Source organism: Clinocottus analis, unplaced genomic scaffold (assembly GCF_023055335.1).
Source record: "Clinocottus analis isolate CAN_PGR_092001 unplaced genomic scaffold, fCliAna1.0.p SCAF_13, whole genome shotgun sequence".
Lineage (NCBI taxonomy): Eukaryota > Metazoa > Chordata > Actinopteri > Perciformes > Cottidae > Clinocottus > Clinocottus analis.
The window spans coordinates 664,808-682,803 of NW_027175854.1; the positions used below are offsets into that span (position 1 = coordinate 664,808).

Sequence of the window (17,996 nt, forward strand, 5' to 3'; positions counted from 1 at the left end):
CTCGTCTGTGTGCCAACCAGAACCTCGCTTTTCAATATTCATGCGAATATGCAAATGAAGGGGCGTCTCATTCAATTGTCGAGTGAGTCATTGGACCCGAGCAGAAGGGTCTAAGGGCACACAGGGTGGGGAGGCTCGGTACCGCCGTGAGGGGGGGCTCACCCCACCGGCCCCCCGTCTGCTGCCGGAGCAACTGGCTCTTTGCATAATGAAACTCACCCATGAGATTTTTATTTTCATCAACTAAAACACTGTAATACCACTTACACAGCAAGCTCGGTATCACAACTGCTCCTGATGTCTAGAAACCCCACCAGATGGTGTATATGTATCTATACATACACATATACATATATCTGTATCTATACATATACATATATCTGTATCTATACATATACATATATCTGTATCTACACATATACATATATCTGTATCTACACATATACATATATCTGTATCTACACATATACATATATCTGTATCTACACATATACATATATCTGTATCTACACATATACATATATCTGTATCTACACATATACATATATCTGTATCTACACATATACATATATCTGTATCTACACATATACATATATCTGTATCTACACATATACATATATCTGTATCTATACATATACATATATCTGTATACACATATACATATATATGTATACACATATACATATATATGTATACATATATATATACACATACATATATACATATACATATATATATATACACATATACATATATATATACACATATACATATATACACATATATATACATATATACATATATATATATACACATATACATATATACACATATACATATATATATATATATATATATATATACACATATATATATATATACACATATATATACATATACATATACATACATATACATATATATATACATATATATACATATACATATACATATATATATACATATATACATATATATATACATATACATATATATATACATACATATAAACATATGTATCTATACATATGCACACATACACACATGTAATATGTATATATACACACATATATATATATATATATATATATATATATATATATATATATATATATATATATATGTAAAAAATTAACTAAATATAATTTAAATATAAAACCTAAAAACAAAATTAACAAAAAACCAAAAGACTTCTTAAGTAGACAGACTTACACACTCACAGACTTACAGACTTTGACTTACAGACTTTGACTTACAGGCTGCACCCAAACCCCCGTGTGAGCTTCAAACCCTCCTCATCAACTCATGTCTGGGTGTTTCTACCACTCAGGATTCTTATATTCTTGATGCAAGACAGAGAAAATAATATAAAAACACTTAAAACCACCCACAGAGATCCGATGGGTAACTAAGTATGCGTGTGCGTGTGCGCATGTGTGTGTGTGACCACTCCCAAACAAATAGCTCGGTCCTCATAGAAACACATGGAAGGCTAAACTAGAGCCACACACACACAGCCGGCCTGTGTGTGACATCTCTGTTGCACTATTCCAATGTTTTTAAATACTTGTAAATATACTGGTGCAGACTATATATATATATATATATATTTATATATATAGAGCCCATTTACAAATGGTACATGGCTGGCTTGGTACGTCAATATCATAGTACACACGTTAGCTGGAATAAGGGTCACATATGATGAGCGAATGAGGTCATACAATAAGAATTCTTCTTTTCGTCATCTTCAGATACACAGGTTAATATTTTGTCATTTTCCTCAAACACAAAGCAAATACAGTCAATATTAAACACTTGCAAAATGTCCACTGCAAAGAATGGCTTGAGTACGAGAACATTTGAAAGAAGCGTTTCACTTCCTGTTTCTCTGTGTGCCATGCTCTTTTTTTTCTTCTTTTTTTTGTCATCACATCACTTGCGGTCCTTTGTTTTTTCTTCCTCCAGCAACAGGATGACGTGAATGAGACCAACTGCTCAGTCCTCTGCTGCCGCACTCGCAACGAGAACGCTCCTTTAAAAGATGGATAAATCATAAGGCCACGAGTCCATTAAAACATCCCACAATGCCCCACGACGCGCAACCCGTTTGTCTCACTACCGAGAGGTTTGCTTCCTATTGATCCACGAGCACGACTCCAACCCAAAGCTTCTCTTTTACTTTAAAGCATAACAGTGCAAAACAAATCAAACCTGTGCAATAAGGCCTAGCGCTAACACCTCATACGGACATTGTTCTCCATAAAAACAAGACTTCAAAATGAACGAACAATAATAAAAACACTAATTAATGATTAAAAAAATAATAAGAATATGATGATAATATCAAAGACGTGGTTTAACAAAGCATGTCCATGCACGAGTCACCGCGGGGAGAAGAGACCTTCTCTCTGTCGGAGCAAAACAAAAGAATTATCACGCAGCGGTGTTTGTTTTAATGCTTTCCTATTGCCCCCCCCTCCCCCCTCCCCACAATATTTTTTACTGCTTCTATCGGTGACGCCGGCCAGCGCTCGGTGCCAGAGGGGTGTGTCGTCTCACATGGGCTCAAGCAGCCATCTGCCGCCCGACTCCAGCCAGCCTGATCCTTATCCTCAGCCCAGCCCGGCCCAGCAGGCCCGCTGTCTCATCGCCACAGAAAGGTTTCCTACAGAGGGAGGGTGGTGGTGGGTGGGGGAGACAAAGGCGGGGGAGGAGCTGTGGGAGCCGCACAGCGAGGCCCTTTGACCCGGTCCCTGGCCCGGCGGGGCAGACGGCCCCAGACAGACAGCACCGTGTTCACTCCCTGCCCTCCTCCTCCAGCTCCTCTCTCTTTTATCAGCCTCACAGACCCCCAGGGGCCGACGGAGAGACAGAGGGGGGAGGGGGGAGGGCAAATGAACACAATGAAGAGACTGACACGGACTACCATGACCTCCCACCCTGCCCCCCGCACCCCCCCTCATTCATCTTTGGGATCTCTCTATTCCCTACGGGAATAGCTGCTGCCCCCCCTCCTCCTCCTCTCCTTCATGACCCCCCCCCCCCCTCCTTTATCCCCCAGCAGCCAGTGCACGGCGAGCTCTCGGACGCCGTGTGGCCCAGCGTGCCCCTACTGGCAGCGTGCACGCTGCTGTTGTCTCGGATGTGTGTCAAATGCGCTTTGCGTGGTTCCAGCGCCACACGTGGTGTCGCCCCCTGGAGGCCGGACCGCCCGGTGGAGCCGGTTCGGTTATTCGTGGCAGTGGTCGCCTATCTCGGGGGAAATTAGCGAATTATACAGCTCAAGTTCAAAACCCACATGAAAGCATGGATTCACCTACGTGAGAGAGCGACGTTTTTCATTTTGACTCCTGTGTTTTGGTAAAATAGAAGAGCCGCTCGAGGCTCAGCTGGAAAAGGTTTCCAAAGGGGGCTTCCGAAGGGCTCGTCTCCTCGTCTCCTTGTCTCCTCGTCTCCTGCGGGAGCTGGCGCCTAGGCAGTGGTGGTGAGCTTTTGGATGGTGCGGTTGTAGTATTGGGTGGTGAGCGCCTCCAGGGGGCTCCAGCGGTGTGCGTGCAGCTCGATGACCTCCATGAGGAGCGAGCGAGTCAGCTGCGATTCGGTCGGACTCAGCATCTTGTCCCTGACGGCCGCCAGAAGCTCCGTCATCATCTCGGGGAGCTGCTCCTCCAGGAGGCGCCCCATGCTCTGCAACTGGAGGAGAGGAGCGGGGGATGGAGGGCGCAGGTTAGAGAAGGGGTGTGTGTGTGTGTGTGTGTGTGTGTGTGTGTGTGTGTGTGTGTGTGTGTGTGTGTGTGTGTGTGTGTGTGTGTCTTACAGTGAGCAAAACACACCGTCTGGCACCTTGTTACTCTGGATTCACTTCGACAGCAGAGGTTCACACACCGCCACAAAGCTGTGAGTGTGTGAGTGTGTGTGTGTGTGTGTGTGTGTGTGTGTGTGTGTGTGCACGCCTTCTGGCACAATGTTGCCAAAGCATCAACATACAAAAGTGCTCCACCTTAGAATTGGTAAATCATGATATATTTTTTTACCATATTCACATCCTTGCTGGTGAGCGCTTACTGATATTCTATATAACCGCGACTCCGATTAAATCCATAGTTGTACTTAAATTCACCGGCACTACTTTACTATTCATAACCCTCAGGAGACTGCCTTAGAATATCAAAGAGATGCGTTTGAGATTGTACATACGAGAGACGACTGCGGCACGTACTGCGCATTAGAATAAAACATTACAACACGGGTGTAGGATGGGTCTCATACATACACGTGTGCAGGTGTTTTACTGCTTTTAATTTTCTTGCCTGGCTCTGAAATGTCAAAGCATTAACTAAGTATTAACGTGTGTGTGTGTGTGTGTGTGTGTGTCTCAGGGGTGCATACCTCCATGGAACAGCACAGGACTGCATCTTCTTTAACATCTGTCGACTCCAACAGCTGCAGAGCAAAGAGACGCATACAAGAGTGAGCAACCTCAAGGCCGAGCAGATATGTGAATGTATGTTTGGATGTAGGCCACATGGGGAGATTAAGCAAATGGAAGTGTGTGTGTGTGTGTTGATCAGTTCACATGGAGGAAGAAAAGAAAAAAAAACCTAATCCCAATTGTAAATATTTTCTACATTAACATTTTAAATCTTGGAAGACAACACACCAGGCTTTCATCCTGGCAAGCCAGCTAACTTTCAGACATCAAGGCTGGCTTTACGCACGCTGTATGCCTGCACACACACACACACACACACACACACACACACACACACACACACACACACTGCAGCCAAGAACAAACAGTGTGGCTGCTGAACATGCTCGCTGGCGTTCCAGCCCCGACGCCGGCCCCGTGCACAGATGGGCAGAAACTGGCACTTTCAAAAACAACGCCGGCGAGCGACGGGCAGCGGCGGGGCGGCAGAACGACAGCAAGCCACTGAAACATCTCCGATCACAGCGGAAATACATTTGGTTAAATATAGTTTTTTTTTTTTTTTTTAAACTCCTCGCGTGACGGTTTGATTAACACGAAGGAGGAAAAGGAAGTAACAGAGGAGCGAAGTGGAATCAAACTGTAGACCTGTTGCACAACGAGCAACAATAAAGCACTGCAACCCCAAACTGATGCAGACCCAGAGGAGCTGCACGCGAGACGCGAATGTCCGACTCAATCGGACCGGACGTGAAACAGACGTCAGCCTGCCGGCGCCGCAGCGCAGTCAGTGTAACGTCTGATTGAGCCCATGTGTGTGCGTGGATGAAACATACGCATGTGTACGTTTCACATGAAAACCTGAATACAAACATCCGAGGGGTGAGGAAAAAGGGATTCAAACTAAGAAGGCCACAAACACGTCGGACTGGAGAGATTAAGAAACGCTAAACTGGCGGTAATGTGGTAAGAAGCCTGAAGATCGTCAGACAGATTCAAGTCACGGCAAGAGCTTTGGTTGATTATGACCAACCTGGCAACCCGCTGCCTCACCACAGTGGAAGTCCCGCCTCTTGTGTCGCAAACTCTAGAGGAAGTCCCACCTCTTGTGTCGCAAACTCTAGAGGAAGTCCCACCTCTTGTGTCGCAAACTCTACGGGAAGTCCCGCCTTTCGTGTCGCAAACTCTAGAGGAAGTCCCGCCTCTTGTGTCGCAAACTCTAGAGGAAGTCCCGCCTCTTGTGTCGCAAACTCTAGAGGAAGTCCCGCCTTTCGTGTCACAAACTCTAGAGGAAGTCCCGCCTCTTGTGTCGCAAACTCTAGAGGAAGTCCCACCTCTTGTGTCGCAAACTCTAGAGGAAGTCCCACCTCTTGTGTCGCAAACTCTACGGGAAGTCCCGCCTTTCGTGTCGCAAACTCTAGAGGAAGTCCCACCTCTTGTGTCGCGTACTCTACGGGAAGTCCCGCCTCTCGTGTCGCGAACTCTAGAGGAAGTCCCGCCTCTCGTGTCGCGAACTCTAGAGGAAGTCCCGCCTCTTGTGTCGCAAACTCTTCGGGAAGTCGCGCCACTCGTGTCTCAAACTCTAGAGGAAGTCCCGCCTCTTGTGTCTCAAACTCTACGGTAAGTCCCGCCTCTCGTGTCTCAAACTCTAGACGATATCCCGCCTCTCGTGTCGCAAACTCTTCGGGAAGTCGCGCCACTCGTGTCTCAAACTCTAGAGGAAGTCCCGCCTCTCGTGTCGCAAACTATACGGAAAGTCCCGCCTCTTGTGTCTCAAACTCTAGAGGAAGTCCCGCCTCTCGTGTCTCAAACTCTACGGGAAGTCCCGCCTCTCGTGTCGCAAACTCTACGGGAAGTCCCGCCTCTCGTGTCGCAAACTCTACGGGAAGTCCCGCCTCTCGTGTCGTAAACTCTCGAGGAAGTCCCGCCTCTCGTGTCGCAAACTCTCGAGGAAGTCCCACCTCTCGTGTCGCAAACTCTAGAGGAAGTCCCGCCTCTCGTGTCGCAAACTCTACGGGAAGTCCCGCCTCTCGTGTCGCAAACTCTACGGGAAGTCCCGCCTCTTGTGTCTCAAACTCTAGAGGAAGTCCCGCCTCTCGTGTCTCAAACTCTACGGGAAGTCCCGCCTCTAGTGTCTCAAACTCTACGGGAAGTCCCGCCTCTCGTGTCGTAAACTCTCGAGGAAGTCCCGCCTCTCGTGTCTCAAACTCTAGAGGAAGTCCCGCCTCTCGTGTCGCAAACTCTACGGGAAGTCCCGCCTCTCGTGTCGCAAACTCTAGACGAAATCCCGCCTCTCGTGTCGCAAACTCTACGGGAAGTCCCGCCTCTCGTGTCTCAAACTCTACGGGAAGTCCCGCCTCTCGTGTCTCAAACTCTACGGGAAGTCCCGCCTCTCGTGTCTCAAACTCTACAGGAAGTCCCGCCTCTCGTGTCGCAAACTCTAGACGAAATCCCGCCTCTCGTGTCGCAAACTCTACGGGAAGTCCCGCCTCTCGTGTCGTAAACTCTCGAGGAAGTCCCGCCTCTCGTGTCGTAAACTCTCGAGGAATTCCCGCCTCTCGTGTCTCAAACTCTACGGGAAGTCCCGCCTCTTGTGTCGCAAACTCTTCGGGAAGTCCCGCCTCTCGTGTCGCAAACTCTAGACGAAATCCCGCCTCTCGTGTCGCAAACTCTACGGGAAGTCCCGCCTCTCGTGTCGCAAACTCTAGACGAAATCCCGCCTCTCGTGTCGCAAACTCTACGGGAAGTCCCGCCTCTCGTGTCGCACAGTCTAGACGAAATCCCGCCTCTCGTGTCGCAAACTCTACGGGAAGTCCCGCCTCTCGTGTCGCAAACTCTAGAGGAAGTCCCGCCTCTCGTGTCTCAAACTCTACGGGAAGTCCCGCCTCTCGTGTCGCAAACTCTAGACGAAATCCCGCCTCTCGTGTCGCAAACTCTACGGGAAGTCCCGCCTCTCGTGTCGCAAACTCTAGAGGAAGTCCCGCCTCTCGTGTCTCAAACTCTACGGGAAGTCCCGCCTCTCGTGTCGCAAACTCTAGACGAAATCCCGCCTCTCGTGTCGCAAACTCTACGGGAAGTCCCGCCTCTCGTGTCGCAAACTCTAGAGGAAGTCCCGCCTCTCGTGTCGTAAACTCTCGAGGAAGTCCCGCCTCTCGTGTCTCAAACTCTACGGGAAGTCCCGCCTCTCGTGTCTCAAACTCTACAGGAAGTCCCGCCTCTCGTGTCGTAAACTCTCGAGGAAGTCCCGCCTCTCGTGTCTCAAACTCTCGAGGAAGTCCCGCCTCTCGTGTCGTAAACTCTACAGGAAGTCCCGCCTCTCGTGTCGTAAACTCTCGAGGAAGTCCCGCCTCTCGTGTCTCAAACTCTAGAGGAAGTCCCGCCTCTCGTGTCGTAAACTCTCGAGGAAGTCCCGCCTCTCGTGTCGTAAACTCTCGTGGAAGTCCCGCCTCTCGTGTCTCAAACTCTACGGGAAGTCCCGCCTCTCGTGTCGCAAACTCTACGGGAAGTCCCGCCTCTCGTGTCGCAAACTCTAGACGAAATCCCGCCTCTCGTGTCTCAAACTCTACGGGAAGTCCCGCCTCTCGTGTCTCAAACTCTACGGGAAGTCCCGCCTCTCGTGTCTCAAACTCTACAGGAAGTCCCGCCTCTCGTGTCGCAAACTCTACGGGAAATCCCGCCTCTCGTGTCTCAAACTCTACGGGAAGTCCCGCCTCTCGTGTCTCAAACTCTACGGGAAGTCCCGCCTCTCGTGTCGCAAACTCTAGACGAAATCCCGCCTCTCGTGTCGCACAGTCTAGACGAAATCCCGCCTCTCGTGTCGCAAACTCTACGGGAAGTCCCGCCTCTCGTGTCGCAAACTCTAGAGGAAGTCCCGCCTCTCGTGTCTCAAACTCTACGGGAAGTCCCGCCTCTCGTGTCGCAAACTCTAGACGAAATCCCGCCTCTCGTGTCGCAAACTCTACGGGAAGTCCCGCCTCTCGTGTCGCACAGTCTAGACGAAATCCCGCCTCTCGTGTCGCAAACTCTACGGGAAGTCCCGCCTCTCGTGTCGCAAACTCCAGAGGAAGTCCCGCCTCTCGTGTCTCAAACTCTACGGGAAGTCCCGCCTCTCGTGTCGCAAACTCTAGACGAAATCCCGCCTCTCGTGTTGCAAACTCTCGAGGAAGTCCCGCCTCTCGTGTCGTAAACTCTCGAGGAAGTCCCGCCTCTCGTGTCGTAAACTCTCGTGGAAGTCCCGCCTCTCGTGTCTCAAACTCTACGGGAAGGCCCGCCTCTCGTGTCGCAAACTCTACGGGAAGTCCCGCCTCTCGTGTCGCAAACTCTAGACGAAATCCCGCCTCTCGTGTCTCAAACTCTACGGGAAGTCCCGCCTCTCGTGTCTCAAACTCTACGGGAAGTCCCGCCTCTCGTGTCTCAAACTCTACAGGAAGTCCCGCCTCTCGTGTCGCAAACTCTACGGGAAATCCCGCCTCTCGTGTCTCAAACTCTAGGGGAAGTCCCGCCTCTCGTGTCTCAAACTCTACGGGAAGTCCCGCCTCTCGTGTCGCAAACTCTAGACGAAATCCCGCCTCTCGTGTCGCACAGTCTAGACGAAATCCCGCCTCTCGTGTCGCAAACTCTACGGGAAGTCCCGCCTCTCGTGTCGCAAACTCTAGAGGAAGTCCCGCCTCTCGTGTCTCAAACTCTACGGGAAGTCCCGCCTCTCGTGTCGCAAACTCTAGACGAAATCCCGCCTCTCGTGTCGCAAACTCTACGGGAAGTCCCGCCTCTCGTGTCGCAAACTCTAGAGGAAGTCCCGCCTCTCGTGTCTCAAACTCTACGGGAAGTCCCGCCTCTCGTGTCGCAAACTCTAGACGAAATCCCGCCTCTCGTGTCGCAAACTCTACGGGAAGTCCCGCCTCTCGTGTCGCAAACTCTAGAGGAAGTCCCGCCTCTCGTGTCGCAAACTCTAGAGGAAGTCCCGCCTCTCGTGTCTCAAACTCTACGGGAAGTCCCGCCTCTCGTGTCTCAAACTCTACAGGAAGTCCCGCCTCTCGTGTCGTAAACTCTCGAGGAAGTCCCGCCTCTCGTGTCTCAAACTCTCGAGGAAGTCCCGCCTCTCGTGTCGTAAACTCTACAGGAAGTCCCGCCTCTCGTGTCGTAAACTCTCGTGGAAGTCCCGCCTCTCGTGTCTCAAACTCTACGGGAAGTCCCGCCTCTCGTGTCGCAAACTCTACGGGAAGTCCCGCCTCTCGTGTCGCAAACTCTAGACGAAATCCCGCCTCTCGTGTCGCAAACTCTAGAGGAAGTCCCGCCTCTCGTGTCGCAAACTCTCGAGGAAGTCCCGCCTCTCGTGTCGTAAACTCTCGAGGAAGTCCCGCCTCTCGTGTCGCAAACTCTCGAGGAAGTCCCGCCTCTCGTGTCGTAAACTCTCGAGGAAGTCCCGCCTCTCGTGTTGCAAACTCTAAGGGAGGTCCCGCCTCTCGTGTCGCAAACTCTACGGGAAGTCCCGCCTCTCGTGTCTCAAACTCTACGGGAAGTCCCGCCTCTCGTGTCTCAAACTCTACGGGAAGTCCCGCCTCTCGTGTCTCAAACTCTACGGGAAGTCCCGCCTCTCGTGTCTCAAACTCTACAGGAAGTCCCGCCTCTCGTGTCGTAAACTCTCGAGGAAGTCCCGCCTCTCGTGTCTCAAACTCTAGAGGAAGTCCCGCCTCTCGTGTCTCAAACTCTACGGGAAGTCCCGCCTCTCGTGTCTCAAACTCTACGGGAAGTCCCGCCTCTCGTGTCTCAAACTCTACGGGAAGTCCCGCCTCTCGTGTCTCAAACTCTACAGGAAGTCCCGCCTCTCGTGTCGTAAACTCTCGAGGAAGTCCCGCCTCTCGTGTCTCAAACTCTAGAGGAAGTCCCGCCTCTCGTGTCGTAAACTCTCGAGGAAGTCCCGCCTCTCGTGTCGCAAACTCTCGAGGAAGTCCCGCCTCTCGTGTCGCAAACTCTCGAGGAAGTCCCGCCTCTCGTGTCGTAAACTCTCGAGGAATTCCCGCCTCTCGTGTCTCAAACTCTACGGGAAGTCCCGCCTCTTGTGTCGCAAACTCTTCGGGAAGTCCCGCCTCTCGTGTCGCAAACTCTAGACGAAATCCCGCCTCTCGTGTCGCAAACTCTACGGGAAGTCCCGCCTCTCGTGTCGCACAGTCTAGACGAAATCCCGCCTCTCGTGTCGCAAACTCTACGGGAAGTCCCGCCTCTCGTGTCGCAAACTCTAGAGGAAGTCCCGCCTCTCGTGTCTCAAACTCTACGGGAAGTCCCGCCTCTCGTGTCTCAAACTCTACAGGAAGTCCCGCCTCTCGTGTCGTAAACTCTCGAGGAAGTCCCGCCTCTCGTGTCTCAAACTCTAGAGGAAGTCCCGCCTCTCGTGTCGTAAACTCTCGAGGAAGTCCCGCCTCTCGTGTCGCAAACTCTCGAGGAAGTCCCGCCTCTCGTGTCGCAAACTCTCGAGGAAGTCCCGCCTCTCGTGTCGTAAACTCTCGAGGAATTCCCGCCTCTCGTGTCTCAAACTCTACGGGAAGTCCCGCCTCTTGTGTCGCAAACTCTTCGGGAAGTCCCGCCTCTCGTGTCGCAAACTCTAGACGAAATCCCGCCTCTCGTGTCGCAAACTCTACGGGAAGTCCCGCCTCTCGTGTCGCACAGTCTAGACGAAATCCCGCCTCTCGTGTCGCAAACTCTACGGGAAGTCCCGCCTCTCGTGTCGCAAACTCTAGAGGAAGTCCCGCCTCTCGTGTCTCAAACTCTACGGGAAGTCCCGCCTCTCGTGTCGCAAACTCTACGGGAAGTCCCGCCTCTCGTGTCGCAAACTCTACAGGAAGTCCCGCCTCTCGTGTCGTAAACTCTCGAGGAAGTCCCGCCTCTCGTGTCTCAAACTCTAGAGGAAGTCCCGCCTCTCGTGTCGTAAACACTCGAGGAAGTCCCGCCTCTCGTGTCTCAAACTCTACGGGAAGTCCCGCCTCTCGTGTCTCAAACTCTACAGGAAGTCCCGCCTCTCGTGTCTCAAACTCTACAGGAAGTCCCGCCTCTCGTGTCGCAAACTCTAGACGAAATCCCGCCTCTCGTGTCGCAAACTCTACGGGAAGTCCCGCCTCTCGTGTCGCAAACTCTAGAGGAAGTCCCGCCTCTCGTGTCTCAAACTCTACGGGAAGTCCCGCCTCTCGTGTCGCAAACTCTAGACGAAATCCCGCCTCTCGTGTCGCAAACTCTAGAGGAAGTCCCGCCTCTCGTGTCGCAAACTCTCGAGGAAGTCCCGCCTCTCTTGTCGTAAACTCTCGAGGAAGTCCCGCCTCTCTTGTCGTAAACTCTCGAGGAAGTCCCGCCTCTCGTGTCGCAAACTCTCGAGGAAGTCCCGCCTCTCGTGTCGTAAACTCTCGAGGAAGTCCCGCCTCTCGTGTTGCAAACTCTAAGGGAGGTCCCGCCTCTCGTGTCGCAAACTCTACGGGAAGTCCCGCCTCTCGTGTCTCAAACTCTACGGGAAGTCCCGCCTCTCGTGTCTCAAACTCTACGGGAAGTCCCGCCTCTCGTGTCTCAAACTCTACGGGAAGTCCCGCCTCTCGTGTCTCAAACTCTACAGGAAGTCCCGCCTCTCGTGTCGTAAACTCTCGAGGAAGTCCCGCCTCTCGTGTCTCAAACTCTAGAGGAAGTCCCGCCTCTCGTGTCGTAAACTCTCGAGGAAGTCCCGCCTCTCGTGTCGCAAACTCTCGAGGAAGTCCCGCCTCTCGTGTCGCAAACTCTCGAGGAAGTCCCGCCTCTCGTGTCGCAAACTCTCGAGGAAGTCCCGCCTCTCGTGTCGTAAACTCTCGAGGAAGTCCCGCCTCTCGTGTCGCAAACTCTAAGGGAGGTCCCGCCTCTCGTGTCTCAAACTCTACGGGAAGTCCCGCCTCTTGTGTCGCAAACTCTTCGGGAAGTCCCGCCTCTCGTGTCGCAAACTCTAGAGGAAGTCCCGCCTCTCGTGTCGCAAACTCTACGGCAAGTCCCGCCTCTCGTGTCGCAAACTCTACAGGAAGTCCCGCCTCTCTCTCCCACAGCAGCTGGAGTATTTCCAGTAAGACACAGCTGCTATTGTGCGCTCGACGCGTTGAAGGGAATCTCCAGTTCCTGTGGTTGAGGCGCACAACAAATGTGTATTATCACAGAGATAAACACACAAACACAACTGTGTTCAGAAGCAGGATTTGTGAAGAGAGTATGATCCTTATTTCTCTTACAATGAAAATGATAATCAAATGACAATATGATAATGTAAGAAGGTATTGTGTGACTTTATGACGACTTTACACTCTGATTTGTTGTCACATTTCTTTTGAGATATACTATAATGTTTTAGGACTCATAGGTTTATGATTTTTATGAAATACTGTGACATTTTTGGACACAATAAAATATCTTGTTTAATGAAATGAATATTATGTTTAATATAAACGTTATGACATTCAATGTAATAAGATATATCATTTAAATGTCATAAAACCTCATGATGTGATCATAGACACATACAGAACATAAATTAGAAATGAAGAAACAAATGTTAAATAACGTAATACTAAATTCACCACCGAGTGTAATCATAACAAATAAAAAGTACTCCTTTTTTTAACCTCTTAGTTCTGCCGGACACAAGAGTCCTGAATTTAAATTAAAAGGAAAAGTGATTGTGATTGACTGAAGCTGCCCAGAAACAAGACTGCAGGTTACATCACATTAAAGCAGGTTAATGACGAAGTTGCTCCGCAGCATCGGATGTGTGAACAAACAGCTTCATGCCCCAGAGTTATGGCAGGTTTAAATAAACAGGATCAAATATTAGTGTTTGGGTGTTTCAGCGGGTTGATGGAGCCCACCAGCGTCTAAACAAGCCGACGAATCAACCAATTAATTCATTTAAACACTTATAGGAGAACCGCCGTACACGGACACACTAAGTGATGCCCCAAAGAAAAAAGAGGATCCCGCCATCTGACGCTGTGATCCACCCTCAACACCAGCAGTTATACATATAAATAAATATATATATATATTTCTGGGCCGTGAGCTTGATGGTATTGCACCTATCGTTCGGGCCAGCAGCCGTGCAGGCGTCAGCTCCTCGGTATGCTCAGATGGGCGTGGCCACAGCGCGGCTTTGATGTGGGAACTAAAGCCTCGTGGTTCCAGAGCCGGAGAGGGACGTGACGAGCAGGATTAGCTCATAATGAGTTCTCTGGGGAGCCCAGGGTGAAGTTGTTGCTCAATACCTTCAAAATGCTCTAATCTATACTCATTTAATCGCTGCCCCGATCCACTCAGATAGTTCTTCCTTCTCTCCGTGTGTTCTCAGAGCTCTTCTCTGTCGCTCCGACACGACATCATGCATTCATCTCTCCATATTACCTGCATTTTTTAAGTAGAAGGAACAGCTGCAGGGTAAAAACCCACTGTGAGACAACTTAACACACACACACACACATCTCTGCTGAAGCTGAAAACAGGCAGATCTCTGCTTAGTTATATAATCAAGAAAAGAAAAAAAAAAAGACTGTGATTCTGTGTGATTTCCATTCACAGTGTTTCCATTCAAAGGAAATTTGATCGGGAACGTAAAAAGCAAGAATAACTAGGACAGCTGTAATCGTCTCATTGCCCTGAATGGAATAAATGCATTCAACGTGACGACAACACCTCCAGTGACTCAGTGTGAAAACATCCTGGTTCATTTAAACATTCTGGTGAGGCCGAATCTGCCGTTTGCCCGAATTACTCAAACTCATCTGTATCATGTAAGTCATCAAACGGCCGGCTGGAAACAAAAAGGAGCAAAAAACACGTTTAATCAGAGAACTAATGACACGAGTGAAAGTTAAAATTACGACCGCTTCTAATAGTTGCATAGCAACTGCAACTCCAGCATCAGCACCACATTTTACGATCGATGATGCTCAAAATATTCAAGTTATTTTTTTTATCCGTGAGCATTGTCTCATTGTGCTGCGTTTTCTGAGTTGATGGTGGAAGACGACGAGCTCGCTGGCTTTCAAAGAAGAATACTAAGCACAATATAAACATACCTACAGGCCTCATGAGCGTGAATGTGCAGCTTTCTGCAAAGCAACACCCTGATGAAGGCGTCTGTGGGTCACATGCTGGCCTTTTTTTCAGTATATATATATATATATATATATATATATATATATATATATATATATATATATATATATATATATATATATATATATATTTATGTATTTTCCCCCTTCTGATTTTCCATGGCTATTTGACTGTACCTTCTTTGGTCTTTTTTAATGTTCAGTATTATGATAAGAGTAAGTTTTGCATTGTGTATGTCGGGTCTGGATCAGGCTGTGCTTTACATCTACGCTTATGGAATTCTGTTATAAAACATGTAAATCTTTGATTTGCGCGTGTAGGCGTATTCAAACAGTTTAATAATGGACATGCAGAAACGCTGAAGTGTAGCGAGGCCACTGAACGAGCAACAGAAAGGAACATGTTTGCTTCACAAATATCATTGTGAGCCTAAAACATTAATGTTCATGACAATTAAAACGTTGACAATGTGGCAGTTTACAGGTTGTTGTCTCCCGCAAACAATGTAGGTTTAACATGCATATCAAATAAGCGTCGTGAATGAAGTTATAATTTATCCAATGCACGCTTAGTGGAAGACAGTCTAACATCCAAGTGGATGCTTTGGCCTCGTAAGTCATGAATGGATGACATCGCCGCGCCCAACCTGCTTCGTTTGTGTGTTCGGCCGCCACGTACACTCAGACACACAACCTAACACACCTCAGTTGTGACATAATCCTGTTCTGCCGGTTACTACAGAGGACTGCCGCCGCGAAATGCACACACACACACACACACACACACACACACAAGCGAGTGCACATTACGGCAGACAGATTATAGCTGGAATCCAACACGTGACGACAGGATGAAGTCTAAACGAGGGCTCTGGGAACATGGACGGCCTAACAAGCACGAGCCCTTCGCCGGTGCTCACAGAGGTCTGACCTGCGGCGGCGTCGGGCTAAACGAGACATGTGCTGATGTTGGAATACGGCGGTCCACGCCCTCGGTCCTGTCGCGCAGCCTCTTAACGAGCTGAGATAATGCCCCGGGCACACGCTCAGACAGGGTGTGGATGGCATTAGTTGTGTGTTGATTGTTGTGTGGGGTGTGTGTGTGTGTGTGTGTGTTGAGAGCCAGACCAGGCAGAGGTGTCGACGTGGGCGGCGAAACTAACCAGCACGCGCCTCAAAACCTGCCGTTACTTCTTCTCGACCTCTTTTAAAACTGCACTTTAAAAATGGTTTCCGTCATCTCTCCGTCATCTCTCGTTCTCTCCGTTCTCTCCGTTCTCTGCTACCTGTCGCGGCCGGCCCAACATTTCTTCTGCAAGTCAACCTGACCGCAGACTCCTTCGCTTCCTCTCACTTCTTCTCTTCTCTTTCTCCCCCTCCCCTCCCCCTCTTACTCGCTTCCCCTTTCAGTATTCCATCTGGCGTTAACCACTTCTGTATCGCGATGCGTCTGCTGTGGCTACGCTGTGTGGTGGCCATGGAGACCAAGTGTGTGTGTGTGTGTGTGTGTGTGTGTGCAAGACCAGCTGATGAGAACTGAACCTGGGGTCAAGGCATTTTCCTGGAACTGATGGCGTCCTGAGCTGTTTACGCCGCTAACCAAACCCCGCTGTGGTGTCTCAAGTCTAGACAACGTCTGGTGAAAAACAGGAAGCTCTGCGCACGTATCGATCCCCACACACAAGATGTACAGTCACAGCTGGACGCGCTCCCTTTTTACTGGAACAAGGAGGCTGGGTCCATCAATTGGTAATTGGCATACTTATTGATTTTAAAAAAAGAAGAGAAGAAAGGGGGCGTATCTGGGTACAGACCTCTCGTAGGCAGGTGTATATGGGACACACCAGCACCCTGAAGGGCTCCGCCGAGCAGCTCCTCATGGTGCCGAACACCTCGCACAGGAAGGTGATGAAGCCCAGCCACCGCTCCACGTCCGCCTGCTGGAGCTCCTCTCGACAGGCAAAGTCCCTCTGTGTGTGTGTGTGTGTGTGTGTGTGTGTGTGTGTGTGTGTGTGGAGAAAGAACAGCACAGATAAATATTCACAATGTGAAAAAAAACAGACAGTTTATCCCGCTTTTGTAAATGTGCGATACAAGTTCCAAGTAGGCGGTGGGTAGGTGGATGTACAAGTGTTTCATAAATTCATCAGCAGTGGTGATAATCACCATTAACATCGTCGCTATCTCCCTGATGGGAGTTTTTTTGTAGGTGGCACACATATTAACCTTGAAGCTTAAAGCACTTAAAGCCCCAAAAAAAAGCAGTTGAAAAGCACATTGAACAAATTCATGATTTTCTTTTATCTGGCAGAAGTAGATGAGAATATGTTAATTTCGTTGGAAAGTGAAGGGTAGTGAACTGTGTCAATGCTGCAAAGTGTTCAGGTTAATATGGGTTAATGCGTAATGCGCACTTGTAAAGATGTTGTACGGCAGGTTGAACTGAAACTTTATTAACAGTCAGAGGAACTCGCTCTGATTATCCAGAATGTTCTGGCTGTTACTGAAGTGCACTAGAAACACAAGCGGCTTATGTTTTTTCCACGGACTCTTACAACTGCACTGAAGCTCTGCTCGCACACAGACACGCACAGAATATGTGGACTTGAAAGGACAGCGACAAAACAAAAGAAACTCACTGTGGAAAACAAACAAACAACCCACTCGAAAACAACTGCACATGCCTCTCGTGCGTCTCCAAGGACGTCGTGCCGCTCGACACTTTCACAACAAGACGTCAAATGGCAGGATGCACACAGACACACAAAAGACGAGCTGATTTCAGAAGGAAGACGACAATGAGGAAGGTGCCGATGGCATTAGCACATTTTTTTAAAAAAAAGGCCACCGGCTTTTCTTTGTAAATAAATAAATAGCATCTTTCACATGTATCAACTTGACCACATTTAATGATGCAACAACAAACCATGACGCCTCTTTTGTACACTAATTGCCCCCATATTGAGATCCAGGGGTCTGGAAGCAACATCATTAATGACGGCATTCATGAATCTTCTAGTGGCATTTAAAAGATTTTAAAGCAACGACAAAAAAAAAGCCTAAATGTCAAAGACGATGAGGGGGTCCGTGCTGGCCGGGAAGTGAGGAAGAAAGAGCGAGAAATGAAAGAAGAGGAATGAGGTAAAAAAGGATCAAGGTGGGATCCAGTAATGCTGCGTCTGGGATCAAAATGTCAACATCTAAAGAAAGTTTTATTTAATCTTAAAAACAGAAGGGGAGAGCGGGAAGATAAAAGTGTAGGCGCGCGGTCTGCAGGAGGAGTAAAAGTGAAGCGAAGGCTTCACATTTAGAAAGAGCGCATGTCCTGTTTGCCCACTTCCAGACTGTCTGAGGTGAGGTTTGTCTGAAGATCAGGCTGGGGATGGGGTGAAAGGGAGGAGCATGGTTAGAGGAAAAGAGAGGGAGGGGGCGGAGGAGTCGAGCAGGGAGAAATAGCG

At 49.3% G+C, this 17,996-nt stretch overlaps 1 protein-coding gene across 4 annotated transcripts in view; it reads right to left on the bottom strand.

The window, feature by feature from the left end:
- Positions 1–3,320: 3,320 nt before the first annotated feature.
- ctif (CBP80/20-dependent translation initiation factor) overlaps positions 3,321–17,996 on the bottom strand; it is a 48,127-nt gene continuing 33,451 nt past the window's right edge. For 3 of the 4 annotated variants that reach the window (XM_068573828.1, XM_068573829.1, XM_068573827.1), the window contains 3 exons: positions 16,353–16,508; positions 4,393–4,446; positions 3,321–3,696 (listed from right to left, as the gene is read on the bottom strand). In XM_068573828.1, the coding sequence (XP_068429929.1) occupies positions 3,475–3,696; positions 4,393–4,446; positions 16,353–16,508 (432 nt within the window). In that variant the 3' untranslated portion in view covers positions 3,321–3,474. Of the gene's footprint in view, positions 3,697–4,392; positions 4,447–15,990; positions 16,258–16,352; positions 16,509–17,996 lie in introns of those variants that run through there. The other variant, XM_068573830.1, reaches the window with a different exon arrangement.